This window comes from Hemicordylus capensis, chromosome 2 (genome assembly GCF_027244095.1).
Source record: "Hemicordylus capensis ecotype Gifberg chromosome 2, rHemCap1.1.pri, whole genome shotgun sequence".
NCBI classification, from domain to species: domain Eukaryota; kingdom Metazoa; phylum Chordata; class Lepidosauria; order Squamata; family Cordylidae; genus Hemicordylus; species Hemicordylus capensis.
The window spans coordinates 77,175,853-77,190,366 of NC_069658.1; the positions used below are offsets into that span (position 1 = coordinate 77,175,853).

General features: G+C 42.4%; 1 protein-coding gene across 1 annotated transcript in view; it reads left to right on the forward strand.

Annotated features, from left to right (window-relative positions):
- LVRN (laeverin) overlaps positions 1-13,439 on the forward strand; it is a 52,943-nt gene extending 39,504 nt beyond the window's left edge. The window contains exons 16-20 of the mRNA XM_053293073.1: positions 1,734-1,841; positions 6,176-6,346; positions 8,899-9,045; positions 10,102-10,165; positions 11,398-13,439. Coding sequence (XP_053149048.1) covers positions 1,734-1,841; positions 6,176-6,346; positions 8,899-9,045; positions 10,102-10,165; positions 11,398-11,544 — 637 coding nt within the window. The 3' untranslated portion in view covers positions 11,545-13,439. The remainder of the gene's footprint in view (positions 1-1,733; positions 1,842-6,175; positions 6,347-8,898; positions 9,046-10,101; positions 10,166-11,397) is intronic.
- The last annotated feature ends 1,075 nt before the right edge of the window (positions 13,440-14,514 follow it).

Consider the following 14,514-nt stretch of genomic DNA (forward strand, 5'->3'; position numbering starts at 1 on the left):
GTTTCTAGCTAACTGCAGAAAAGCAGTGCTCAGCAATGCAGCCATATATGTAAAATGGAAATGGCGTATATGGGGGAAAATAAGTTTAAGTATCAAATGATTAATGTAGCAAAGGATACTTTAATGTGAAAATAAATATTTATTAACTTTTATTCCATTGTTCCTCCAAGGATCACAGGACAGTGTACGTGGGCATAAAACAATTCCATTTTTATCCTTGTAACAACCCTAAGGAGCAAATTAAAATGAAATATAGTGATTCGCTCCAAAATGCCTGGCTGAATAGGACTTGAACCTGGGTCCCCCCCTTGTCTGGTGTAACCTGCTGCTATACCATGCTAGTTCTCTGGTATGGCATATATGAACATAGGTCAAGATAGTTTGTTTAATTAATACTTGTAAAAAAATACCAAGCAGATGACAAATACTGATGAAAATTGTCATTTTATACAAGACTCTCACAACTCTGAATTTCGGGGTTGTGAGCAGGGGGAGACTCCTGTACAATCTGATAAGGCCCACACATTGTGCAGTGTCATACAGGTATTTCTGATTGGCCCATGCTGCTGTGAGCATTTAAGGAAACTCCGGGGATCTTGCACAAGTGTGCAGATATTTCAGTCATGCTCCCGCACTCCAGGAGTGCTACTTATATTGGAAACAATTAAGTTGTGCTCCTGAAATGCAGGCACACTACTTTAAATATCAGCGTACTTGAGCAACATGTGGGCCACTGTATTCCTGTTGTATTTTCGATGTTTACAAAGTGACAGCTACAGATACTACTACTGATATTTATATACCGCTCTTCAACCAAAGTTCACAAAGCGGTTTACATAGAAAAATAAGCAATACATAAATAAGATGGTCCCCTGTCCCCAAACAGCTCAAAATCTAAAAAGAAACATAAGGTTGACACCAGCAACAGACACTGGAGGGATGCTGTGCTGGGGTTGGATAGGGCCAGTTGCTCTTCCCCTGCTAAATAAAGAGAATCTCCACTTTGAAAAGGTGCCTCTTTGCTCAGTTAGCAAGGCACATCCTACTCCTGAGCAACATAGTTTGCCCACTTCCTCCCTAGGAGCACCCTGAAATCCTGGCTCAGGCCCATCTACTGCTGCAGCCAATCCAAACTTGTCTTTCCTGGTCATGGCTTCCCAACTATTTGGACAAGGCTGTGCTTGGACACAGAATATGAGATCCCCCTTAGCTACCACAAGGCCAGCTCTCCTCTCTCATAAATTTTAAAGGCATATTATTATTATAATAGATTAGAAATATGTAAAATCATAGAATAGATTCCTGGATTTGGAAGGAACCAAAAGGTCATCTTGCCCCCAAAAGGCCATCTGTCCAAAGGCCTTTCATCACCAGGCATTTCACTGATGCCTTTCATCAAAGGCATTTCATTCATCACCTGATTCTGTCCCACTTCAGCTTACAGACTGTACAGACTGTTTCCCCTAGCACAGGGGTTCCCAACCTGTGATACTCCAGCTGCTGCTGAACTACAGCTCCCATCATTCACAGCTACAATTTATTGTGGCTGGGGATGATGGGAGTTGTAGTTCAGCAACATCCGGAGTATGTTCACAGGTTACTGCAAATAAAAAAGCTACGACTTTTCCAAATGTACACTAGCTGGAATGGCCTCATGGTTGAAATGCATAATGTTTAACATATTCTCTTTCTCTCCCTCTGCTCCCCTTTAATGTATTTCCATGTTCTCCAAGAGCAAGTATAGACAGAATCCTTCGAACAGCATGTTGGTTTGGTCTCCAAGACTGTTTAGACCTAGCATCTGAAATCTTTGCCAAGTGGATGGACAACCCCAATTATGAGTAAATATGGTCTATAATGTGGTTTATAATTGTGACTAAATAGGATGTGGATGAGAAGGTGCTAATTGGTTATGGTGCTCACTGGTTGATGATTGCCATAGCAAGGAATTTTCTTCCAACTGGATATCAGAGATATAAAATTGCTAATACCATAACATTACTGGAGCATCCAATTTGGTGAAGTTTTTCTGATTCACATAGCTCTTCACTAGATAAAATGGGTATTCAGAGCACAGGCAGGTGAGTTCTTGTATGTCTATTTGTTTTTGGTTTTAGTGTGGGTTGCTTCTGCTTAGAGGAGGTGGGCTTGGCTGCTAACTAGATATCTTCTTAGGCAAAGCTGGATTGTTTGTTTGTTTGTTTATTAATAAACAAACAATCCAGCTTTGGCTAAGAAGATATCTCGTTAGCATTAATTAATTACATTTAATTAAATGTAATTAATTAATTACATTTCTAGACCAACCCATCCAAAAGCTCTGGGCAGTGCACAAGTTTAAAAAACATAAAAACAAACACCATATAAAATACTCTGCTTAAAACAATATAAAAACAATTTTAAAACAATTCAGAACCATTTAAAACCAATTAAAATACTTTAAAACAATTTAGAAACCTTGGAAGGCCAGGCCAAACAAGTAAGTTTTTAGGGCTCTCTTAAAGGCCAACAACGAGCCTAAATTATGGATATCTGCCGGGAGTGCATTCCATTGTCCAGGAGCAGCTACAGAGAAGGCCTAGCTCCGAGTTGCCACCAGACGTATCAGTGCTAACTACAGATGGACCACTCCAGATGACCTCAACATGCGATGGGGATCATACAGAAGAAGGTGGTGTCTACGGTTCAGGGCTTTAAAGTAGCACTTGATATTTAGGGCTTTAAAGCAGCACCTTGTATTTAAAAGCACTTTGTACTTTAAACCAGCACTTTTTATTTTGCCTGGAAACACACTGGCAGCCAGTGCAACTGTTTTAAACAGGCATAATATGGTCTCTCCGGGTTACCCCAGAGACCAGTCTGGCTGCCACATTTTGAACTAACTGAAGTTTCCAAATTATGTACAAAGGCAGCCCCACGTAGAGCGTATTGCAATCGTCAAGCCGGGAGGTTACCAGCTGATGCACCACTGTTTTGTTTTGTTTTTGTTTTTTTACATTTTATATCCTGCTCTTCCTCCAAGGAGCCCAGAGCAGTGTATTACATGCTTAGGTTTCTCCTCACAACAACCCTGTGAAGTAGGTTAGGCCGAGAGAGAAGTGACTGGCCCAGAGTCACCCAGCTAGTATCATGGCTGAATGGGGATTTGAACTCTGGTCTCCCCAGTCCTAGTCCAGCACTCTAGCCACTACACCACGCTGGCTCCACTGTATTGAGATCGTTCACTTTAAGGAATGAATGCAGCTGTCAAATCACCCAAAGCTGATAGAAAGTGCCCTGGACATAGTCTCCATCTGAGATACCAGGGTGAGGCCTGGGACTGGGTCCAAGAGCACTCCCAAGCTTCATACCAGTTCCTTCTGGGGGAGTGTAACGCCATCCAGCTCAGGAAGATCTAACTCATCCCTCAAATTCTGATCCCCCACAATGAGTACCTCCATCTTGCTTGGATTCAGCTTCAATTTGTTATCCCTTATCCAGCCCATTACTGCCTGTAGGTAGGCATTCAGGGAATGAATGCCATTTCATGATGCTGATGATAAGGAGAAATAGATTTGGGTGTCGTCAGCATGCTGATAACACTCTGCACCAAATCTCCTGATGACCTTACCCAGTGGTTTCATGTAGATGTTAAAAAGCATTGGTGACAGAATGGAGCCCTGAGGGACTCTATATGATAGCTTCTGTTTCGAAGAGCAACTGTCACCAAGCTCCACCATCTGGAATCTCCCTGAGAGATAGGAGCGAAACCACTGCAAAGCAGTGCCTCCTATCCCCAGGCAATCCAGATGGTTGATGGTATTGAATGCTGCCGAGAGATTCAAAAGAACCAACAGAGTCACACTCCCTCTGTCAATTTCCTGGTAAAGGTCATCCATCAGGCTGACCAAGGCCCACTTATCCCCATAGCCTGCTCTAAAACCAGTTTGAAATGGGTCTAGATCAGTGGTTCCCAACTGGGAGGCTCCAGATGTTGCTGAACTACTGCTCCCATTATCCCCAGCCACAATAAATTGTAGCTGGGGCTGATGGGAGTTGTAGTTCAGCAACATTTGGAGGGTCCCAGATTGGAAATCTTTGGTTTAGATAATCAGTTTCCTCCAAAACTGCCTGGAGCTGGTTAGCCATCACTCTTTCACTCACCTTGCCCAACCATGCGAGATTGGAGATCAGCCTACAACTATCCATCACTGAGGGATCTAGAGAAGGCTTCTTAAGAAGTGGTCTAATCATTGCCTCCTTCAAACAAGGAGTCATCCTACCCTCCCTCAGTGTTGAGTTAATGATATTAACTAGGCCATCTCCAACAATCTCCCTGCTAGATAGAAGCAGCCATTTGGGCAAGGATCCAGAGAACAAGTGGTAAGCCACACCACCCCAAGCAGCTTGTCTTCATCCTCAGGCATCACAGATTGAAACTGATCCAAGCTAATACTGCAAGAAGGATTGCTGGATTCCACCTTAATAGACTTTGCAGAAGCAGTGGAATGCGTCGGCCTGAATACAAGAGATTTTGTCTGCAAAGAACCCATTAAAAGTATTGCAGCAGCACATAGTCTGACGTTAGTCTGAAGACCAACATGGCTTATGCAAAGACAAACAAGTCTTGCCTCACTAACCTTTTGGAGTTCTTTGAGATTGTCAGCAGGCATGTGGATAAATGCGATCTGGTTGACATAATATACTTGGACTTCCAAAAAGCTTTTGACAAAGTTCCCCACCAAAGGCTCTTGAGTAAAGTTAGCAGTCATGGGATAAGGGGACAGGTTCATGTCTGGATTGGTAACTGGTTGAAGGACAGAAAACAGAATGTAGGAATCAATTGACAGTTTTCACAATAGAGGGAAGTAAGAAATGGGGTCCCCCAAGGATCTGTACTGGGACCAGTGCACTTTAACTTGTTCATAAATGATTTAGAAGTTGGGATAACCAGCGAAGTGGCCAAATTTGCAATTGACACTAAACTATTTAGGGTAGTGAAATCCACAACAGATTATGAGGAACTCCAAAAGGATCTCTACATACTGGGTGAATGGGTGACAAAATGGCAAATGTGGTTCAATGTAAACAAGTGTAAAGTGATGCATATTGAGGCAAAAAACCTCAACTTCACATATACACTTATGTGGTCTGAGCTTTCAGTGACTGACCACGAGAGAGACCTTGAGGTCATGGTGGACAACTTGTTGAAAGTGTCAACTAAGTGCAGCTGTGAAAAAAGCAAATTCCATGCTAGGCATCATTAGGAAGGGGGTTAAAAATAAAAATGCTAACATCATAATGCCCTTATACAAATCTATGGCATGGCCACATTTGGAGTACTGTGTACAGTTCTGATCACCATATCTTAAGTACATTGTAGGACTAGAAAAGTGCAGAAGAGGGCAACCAAAATTATTAGGGGCCTGTAGCACCTTCCTTATTAGGCAAGGCTACAGCATTTCAGGCTTTTTAATTTGGAAAAGATGTGACTATGGGGAGACATGATAGAGGTGTATAAAATTATGCATAGAGTAGAGAGAGTGGACAGAGAGAAATTTTTCTCCCTCTCACAACACTAGAACCAGGGGTCAACACCAGGAATTCCACAGGATCAAGGGTAAACATGAATAGCGGTCAGACAACATACAGGTCCAGATTTCTAGGTCAAGGTTGCTCACGGTAGGGCTGGTCACCATGGACGTTTTTTCCAGCACAGAACCAGCTTTCAGGCTACTCTAAATAGGCAGTGTGCTGAGGGCGCCGCCCATCACTGCAGCTGGGCCTTGTCAGGGAGGTGCAGCCAGGTCAGAACTGAAACACCTGTTCCTTCTGGCCAACCTCTCCGACCTATCGGGTTCCTCCCTCTGAGCCTGTACTCTGGCCAAACGTCGATGTTTGGGATCCGGGGCAGGCACCTCGACTTCAGCAGCTTCTGAGGCTTCATCAGGGGGAAGGAGGCAGAGGGGCCTCTGGCTCTGCTGAGTCGACTGGAGTTTTAGCCTGCTCCCCCTGCTCTGGGTCTTCATCTGAGGAATCCTCCTCCACGACCCCCATGGATCATCACATATGTAGGCCTTGGGCCTGATCCAGCAGGGCAGTTCTTATGTTCTTATTTTACATAAATAAAAATTAAAATAATTCTGAAGCAATGTGTTCTACTGTGCCATTCACAGTATTGTGTTCTGTCTTACAGGGTTCCTTTTTGTATTAGTGATGCCATTTGTTGCTATGCTATTCAAGTGGGTAGTGAAAAAGAATGGGACTTTGCATGGAAAATGTACAATCTTAATGATTCCAGAACTGAAGACAAATATGCAATATTTACTGCCCTAAGCTGCACCCGTGAGCCATGGCTACTTCGAAGGTGACCTTAATTAACTTGTATTGTTGAGCATTTAAAATTTTTCTAAGCCAAGGACAATAGTAAATAAACAGTAAAGTTAAACACTTTATCCATTCATGTGCATGTACCTTTTGCTATCCCATAATGTTTATTATTTCTGTGAACTAATCATTAATAAACTGAACAGAAAAGGCCATCAAAGTATTAGTCTTGTTTAAAAAACCAAATTAACACAAACAGTTGATAAAACTTGCTTTGTTATATTACTCATCTTCTTGATATGGGTAGAGTGCCAAACAACACAAGGTGTAGTTTTGATGGCTGAAATGGATATGCAGATTCTTTTGTTGATTGGAACTCTTTAGGAAGGTAGTTTGGCTTTGTAAGACTGGTTTCTTACCAACATAGGAAGCCGCCTTACACTAAGTCAGACCATCTAGTTCATTATTGTCTACACTGGCAGTGGTTCTTCTGTGACGTAGGCAGGAGTCTTTACCAGCCCTACCTGGAGATGCCAGGGATTGAACCTGGGACCTTCTGCATGTATAGCAGACGCTCTGCCACTGAGCTATGGTCCTGGATGGGGAAAAGACAGAGTCAGCTGCTATACTATCTGAAATTCACTCTGTTGCCATATTATTTCAGAGGGTTTCCTCTTCTTACCAATTGCCAATATTAATTTCAGTTGACTAAAACATAAATATCCAAAATGGATTTCCTGAAGTCTTCAGTCACTATATTTGGCCACTGTAGCTTACCTAATAATTCCAGTTATGGATAATCTTGGACTGAAGTTGAGCTAGACCTACTGGAACAAAAATGAAACAGATTGCCTTACCCTAAGCAGGGATATGAGTAAAGTTTTAAAAGATTCAGCTTTGATAACCAAAAGCTGCACATTTATCCTCTTGTATCTGCCCACAGTTTTCCCTTGTGATTGAATTGACTCTGCAACCTCAAGGAATAAAAATAGGGTAGGATGATCCCGCCCCCACCTCATTCCAAAGTTGGTGGTGAAATCTGGGTATGGCATACATGTCCTACCCAGCTGAGGCTTGACAGATGATCAAGCTCCCTGCCTTTGGCCTTGCTTTTTACAAGCACATTAGCACAAAATGGGAGGGTGCCCACCTCCTAAAACTGGCTAAGACTCATCTCCTATCCATTTTAGGGTCATGTGAACTGCTCTACTAGTTATTGTGATTCCTAAAACAATTGTAGCCATGCAATTGTTTTCTGTCCATTGTGCCTGACACTACCTGTCCCCTGATTGTAATATATAGAAAGGTGAGAGTTTGATATTTATTTGACCTGTCTTTTGTCCAAGGATAAAAGGCTTGCCCAACCCTCCCTGCAGACAAGCACTCACCATTCCCTGGGTGGGTGAATCACCTTCCAAGACGAGTGGCAGCTTGGCTCTGGCTCTCTCGTGGTTCTCCCAGAATCTCCAGGGGTCGGGCACATGGAAGTGCCACCATGTGGTCCCCTTCCTCCCCGAGTGTGTCTGTCGCGGCTGCAAGCAGCAGCGACAGAGACACGATCAAATAGATGAGGTCAAGGGAGTGCTCGCTTCATTTAACTAGCAGGCTACTGTGTGGGTTTGCTGCCATGTGGCCTCCAGGATTGGCCGCGATCCTGGTGGTTCACACGAGCATGCAAAACCAGGCTGGGCTCCCTTCGCCTGGTTTTGCACGCTCGTGTGAATAGCCTCTCTATTTGCTTTTGGAACTACTCATTCTACTACAGGAAAATCTCCTTTTGAACTGCTGATGTTCTTGATATTCTGAACCAAAACAATCAATATCCAAGGAGATTCTGTCCTATTGGATGATGGAAAGAAATGGAACAGTTTGAGACTTTCCAGGATGCATACTATGGGAAAGGAGGGTAGGGAGTCTTCTATTCAGAGGAACTGGAGCGGAATTTTATCTTGCCTCCAGTTTTGACCTCACAGAGGAAGCTGATGAAAGTGATAGACAAGCCTCTGCACCAGAAAACAAATCACTAACAGCTACTGTGCCAGAGAACCCAAGAATCAGGAAAAGTATGCATGACAGGAGACCAGCAAAAAGACTTTTGTCACTGGATTTTAAATCAATTCAATTCTGATTGTTACAAAGGGGAGGGATGTGTTGTATTCTATCTAGTAATCTTTTATGTTTTGTTATTGAGCAGTTTGTTTCAAGTGGGTATGCTGTAGAGAGTGTGAAGGGTGGAGTCAGAAAGAAAAAGGGAGAAAAACGAGAATATGAAGTTGTTTCTGAATAAACTCTTAGTTAAATCTACATAAGATTACTTCATGTTTATGAGGGAAGCAGTTATAAAACAGATGGTATACATGGTTCTTCTCTCCCTCATTTTATTTTTACAACAACCCTGTGAAGTTGGTTAGGCTAAGAGATGGTGAATGTCCCAAGTTCACCAAGTGATCTCATGGACAAATGGAGACCTGAACTCAATCCTAGTGTTACTCTTTTACCTCTACACCATACTCATTTTAACTTGGCTGTATTTTGAAAACTACATTTTTCCCCCTGTTATGAATGTTTTGCTTTTATTGAACTTCTTTACAGATTTTTGCAGTATTTTCTCAATGATTCTATAAGTGCATCAGCTTTTATAACTATATCAGAAGTAATTGAAGAAGTGGCAAAAACGGAAGTTGGCCATTGGATAGCTTGGATATTTGTAAGAGACAATTGGTCAAGTTTATATGATAGGTATGGCAAGTAAACTATTTGATGTTATTTCACTTTAGCTTGCTTATCCACATGGGGAGAGACCTATTTCTTTGCAACTGAATTTGTTTTGGTTTTTTCTAACCATGGGCTATGAACAGAGTAAGTAATAGAAACCAAAGAACAGACACAAAAATGTGCCTGGGGATCTATTCTATATCACTAAATGCAGAAAAGATATTCAGGGCATGTGTCTGTGTACTGGAAAAGAGAATAAACACTGAAATGGCAAAACCTGAAGATTGAGTAAAAATTCAAGATAGTTAAATTAGGAGTTAAAGTAGATGCTGTTGTAACAGGCAGATATGTATGAGTATGGCAAAATGAATTTATTATTGATAGTTGCAGGAAATAGGAGACAATGAGGCTATTCACACGTGCGTGCAAAAAGAGCACGCACGAAGGGAGCCCAGCCCGGTTCTGCACACTTGTGTGAACTGCCGGGATTGTGCCCAATTCTGGCAGCTACACAGTGGCAAACCCACCTAAGTAGCCTCCCAATTAAACGAGGTTAAGGTAGCGAGCGCTCCCTTACCCTTGTCTTTCTGATCAAGTGTCAGCGACAGCTGTAAGCAACTGCAGCTGGCATACTCGGGGGGGAGGGATTGCCACCACCCTCGCGCGGTGCATCATTGGGGCTCCAGGGGGTGGCACCCCAACCCTGGGAGCTGCAACGAGAGCCGCTGCTTGTCTGGGTGAGTGATTCCCCCCGCCCAGGGACCAAGAGGCAATCGTCTGTTGGGAAGGTAAGTTAAACCCTCCTTCCCCACAGATTGCCCTGGAGCTCTTCTTAACGGATCGTGAGAAGAGCTCTATAAGCTCAAATACATAGAACTAATATGGAGATACATACATGCAGTTTCACACAGTCCTGGGCTGCAATAGTAAAAAACCAAGCAGAAAATAATATATTAAGAAATAAAGAAAATGGGGAAAACATGATAATGGCACAAAATCATAGCTCTCCCTCAGTGCTATGTATAATTCTTTTCCAAGTGTCTTCAGCTGCATGAACACTCATAGCTCTTTCTGTTATAGGTTTGGGGTTGACCCATTAAATGCTTTGATCACTACCATCCGTACAGATCTAGAGGTCCAAATGGTAAGTAGAATAACTGAACTGTAGAATAATTAAGTTCTGTGAAATATCATAGAACCATTGCCCTAATATATATTAAGAACCTGACTGAGCTCTTGGGAAAGATCTTGGTATAGTTATTGGGGCAAAGGGGAACATAACTGGAAAGAATGACCACAGTGGCTGACATCCAGACTAACACCTCATGGCGTCTAACGCTGTGTTGGTGCTATGAGGAAGGGGCAATTTTTGTCAATCTCCCCTTCTCTCTGCACTATGTGCTAAGTGCACTATGCCTCCTGAAAAGATATCCCTGAGGGTCACAGAGTGCTCGGGGACAGATTTCAGGAGGCACAGTGGGCTTCAATGGGAAGAGGAGATTGGTGAAGATCACCCCTTGCCCATAGCATCAGCTATTATCTGCATCAGTGCTACATTAATCTGTGTGTCAGCTATTGGGTTTTTAATGTTATTATATGCTTCTTAAAAGCACTTGTGCACTGTTTACATTTCAGTAGCGACAGGAATCAGCCAACCATCCTTGAAATTGTACCCAGTCTGGGCAAAACTTGTGAATTCAGTCATCAGTTGCATGCTACCTCTGTAAAGAAGGAGGTATATGGAGTTTGAGTTTGAGAGTGGCAAAGATGTAGTCAGGATCTTAATTACAAACCTAGAGAGAGAATGGGTCTGGACAGAAGTCAAGGTTGGTCTGGTTCCCACCTGGAACCCCACAGAGATACTGGCAAGATGAGAGCAGGCTAGGTCCAGAAGATCAGGACTTCTGTTAGCTCCCAGAGGAACAAGTCTGATAACTTGCGTAGAACAACTTAGAGCAGCAACTAATGGTTTTGCTCCAGCAGTTGCTGAAGCCTGCTGAGAGCCTTTATAGTTTGAGTGTTGTTTCTAGCTCTGTCCCAGCCTTTGAGGAAAGTTGTTGCTGCTGTTTCTCTGGCTAGACTGAGGAGCCTCCTTCTGCACTTGACTGTGGGATGGTAGTGGGGCAGGGCAGTGTCCTCCTGCATTTTGGATGGTTCTAAGGGAAAGCAATTCTCCAAGTCAGGTGGGCCAAGCTGCCTCCCTAGACAAAGCAGATGCCAACAGCACCAATAGTCTCTGGCAATGTGGGTATTTGCGGGGGCATTGTCTGGATGTGGTTTCCTGCCCCCAATCTTCTTCATCCTCTGAGTCCATGTACATAATAAAATGCAGCTTTGAACACCTGCAGACTTAACATGTATATTTATTTCTTTTAGATACAGCCTTTACTTAACAATACTCTTGAACCACATCAAATATTAGCTACTAATGATAGACTGATGGCAGTACAATCTAGACATGAAGAAAAGAAAGAATCCCTCATCCAAATGATCAAGTGGTTAAGGAAAAATATAGATGTTTGACATCTGCGAACTCTTCAAAGTGTGTGTGTGTGTATTTAGTAGATGGCTTGCTGGCATCTTATATTATTTTTGTTATATTTTTCAAAAAGAACACACATTACTTTGTATGTAGAAATGTCACTTTGAGTTTCAGATGGGGAAAATTTGTGATATGCTGCCCAGTGCAAAGCAGGCTACTGGTTTTTTTGGAAGGAATGAAGAGATTTCCACCCAGGATATTGCAATACCAAAAATATATGTGTATCTTAGTGGATTCTTCATTTGTGGGAGTGCACTTTAAAAACCTGTGCCTATATGAAGGCAAAAAGAACATCAAGAATATTTTTTTGCTGTGTCCAGTGAACTGAATGAAGCAAGCTTTGGTGTTTGAAATAAAGGACTAGAAGAAGCTAATGTACTGCCTGTTTTCGGCTGAATTTGCTATATGATGTGGGACTCAACATTCATATTGTTTTCAGCTTCAGCTTTCTTACCTTTTGAAATCAAGATAAGAGGAATAATAAAAGATAACTCCCAGGTTTACAATACATGAATGTTTCCTCCAGATCTTGCAGGCAGTGAGCTATAGAAGTGCAAAGCTCATTATTTTTACACTAAAGAGTCTTCTGCACCAACTATATTTGAATTACTTTGTAAAATTCCTACAGATTTTTAGTACTCCAAGTCTGTTGTTGAGTGTATTGTATAATTTATATTGCATTTGGGTCACCAGTGTGCAAGCAAGATATATTTGTTTATGACATTTGTATGTTTATTTGCATCTAAAAATTAAATCGTACTGATCTATCAAAGCTGTTGTAATCCAGCATGACAGCCACCTGCCAAACAATGAATGCCTCAAGGAATAAAAAGATAGACCATAGTGCAGCACAACTTTCATTGTGCTTAACCAGGCTTAACTCTTTGCTGAATTTAAAGTAGGATCTAAGAACAAGGCAGAGAGAGGTAATGCAGAGTAAATAGAACTGTAGACATGGAAAATTCCTCTGTTGATACCTCGTGTAGCACAGCAGGGAAACAAAAAGCACCTCTTTGTCATTTTCAAAATTCCCTTTTACTTCTGCTATGGTATAAGGAGAATCTTTATGACAGGCATAAGACAGAATTCCTCAGCAGGGCCTATTTTTAGCTGCAGTACCAAAGTGTGTGCAAACCTTCCTCAGGGAAGACTTAGAAACTGGAATTCCGAGAAAGTATAGTGTGTACTGATTTTATTATTGATTATCCCACACATGCCACCAAATCTTTCCATGTAGCCTTACTGTAGCCTCTGTGCAAAAGTGATCTAACATCTTTGCCAACACATTGAAATATATTTCACACTGGTCTGCAGAATATTAATGGGCCTGACTTTAAGTTCACAGATCGTACAATGCTATGTGGTCAGCATTGAATATGAAACCACTGCCACTTTTCTCACCTTTTCATTTAATATTTTCCCTTTCTTGTGTTTACAAAATGTTAATTTGTAAATAAATAAATAAATAATAATAATAATAAATTGAAATTGCCAATATGTATATATTTACAAAAATAGTTTTAGATAAGAATGTATATATTTTTTAAAAATATATGATTTTAACTTTCCCTGTGCCTCTTCTTAGTAATGATGGAGTTGGGCTTTTTGAATTCATTCTTTTGTGCAGTTCCTGCTCTGAACAGCTGGGAGTTCAGGGCAGCTTTTATGACACGTGGTTTCCTTTGGAAGAGAGTATTGGAGACTTATGGTGTGGTTTGTTTTTCTTTTAAAACAAATATACATCTTGACCAGGTTTTACATGATTACAGCAGAGGCAGATGTAGATTTAGTGTGGCTCTGTGCTCAACCTCATTTTGGGGGCTGCCGCAGAACCAGCCCTCCCCCAGCTGGATCCAAATAAAGTGAGGTACCTACATTGATTGTTCTGGTAGTCTTTTCTTTCACAGACCACTTGAAAATTGCATGATGTATGAATGGAAAATGGGGGTGGGGAAATAATCCTCTAGGATTGGCATCAGTCTCCAACTGGCTATTGAAAGCAAGCCTGGAGTCATGGTGAAAATGCTGGGGGAAGGAGGAAATCTCCAGCAAGGAACCACTTCATTCCGAGTTGCCAACCATGCTGCAGCCATTCATTTGCTATGTAAACCATTTTAATGTTGTATGTTATTAATGTTGTAATCAGTGGCACAAGGTTGTTAAGCATAAGGAGAGCTTAGCAGCTGTCATGTTCACACAGCCATCCACCAATGATGTCTTTGAAGAGGAAAGCATTCAGGAAGAGTAGATGATAAGATAAGAAGCCAAACACAGAACCCAAAAAAGAGTTTTGCTTTTGCTTTTTTCAAGTTAAACCTGGTTTTGGCTGCCACTTCTCTCAAGAAATTCGTCCATCTGGCTGTTCCTTGCTCACTCTCCCTGAGCAGGGAATGCAGAACAGCTACTAGCCAGGCAGGCTAAGTATAGGGTAGAGGCATCAATCAGCCTGCCAGCCAAATGTGTACACATGTGGCACCTCTCCTTCACACTGATCATGCAAGCTCTAGCTGCTGCTAGAAGGGCTGTGTACAGTAGCAGCTGAGCAAGCCTACACATTGCTGTCTTTCCTGACCCCAGAGGGGGGGAGCTGCTGAAGGCTTTAGCAGCTCCTCCCCCATCAGCAAAGATGCCACTGCCTTGCCTCAGCATGTTTTGATCCAGCTCCCCTACACCAAAACACACCACTGTGTATCCTCCTAAGGTGTCTTCATTCTCTTCCACCCCATATAACCCTTCTGAGAAGGAAGGTGGCGGGTGGGGTGGGAGGTGAGAGCATTTGCTTGAAGGAGAGACAATGAGGTGAGTCTCACGATCAGTGAGACTTGCCGTGAGGGGGTTTACAGGGAGAGTGGGCTTAGCCTGCTCTTCCCACAGATATTTGCCAGACTGCCCCGGGCAGCCAGATCGGCCGCCCACACAACTGCCAGATCCATCACAGAACCGGTGGGGGC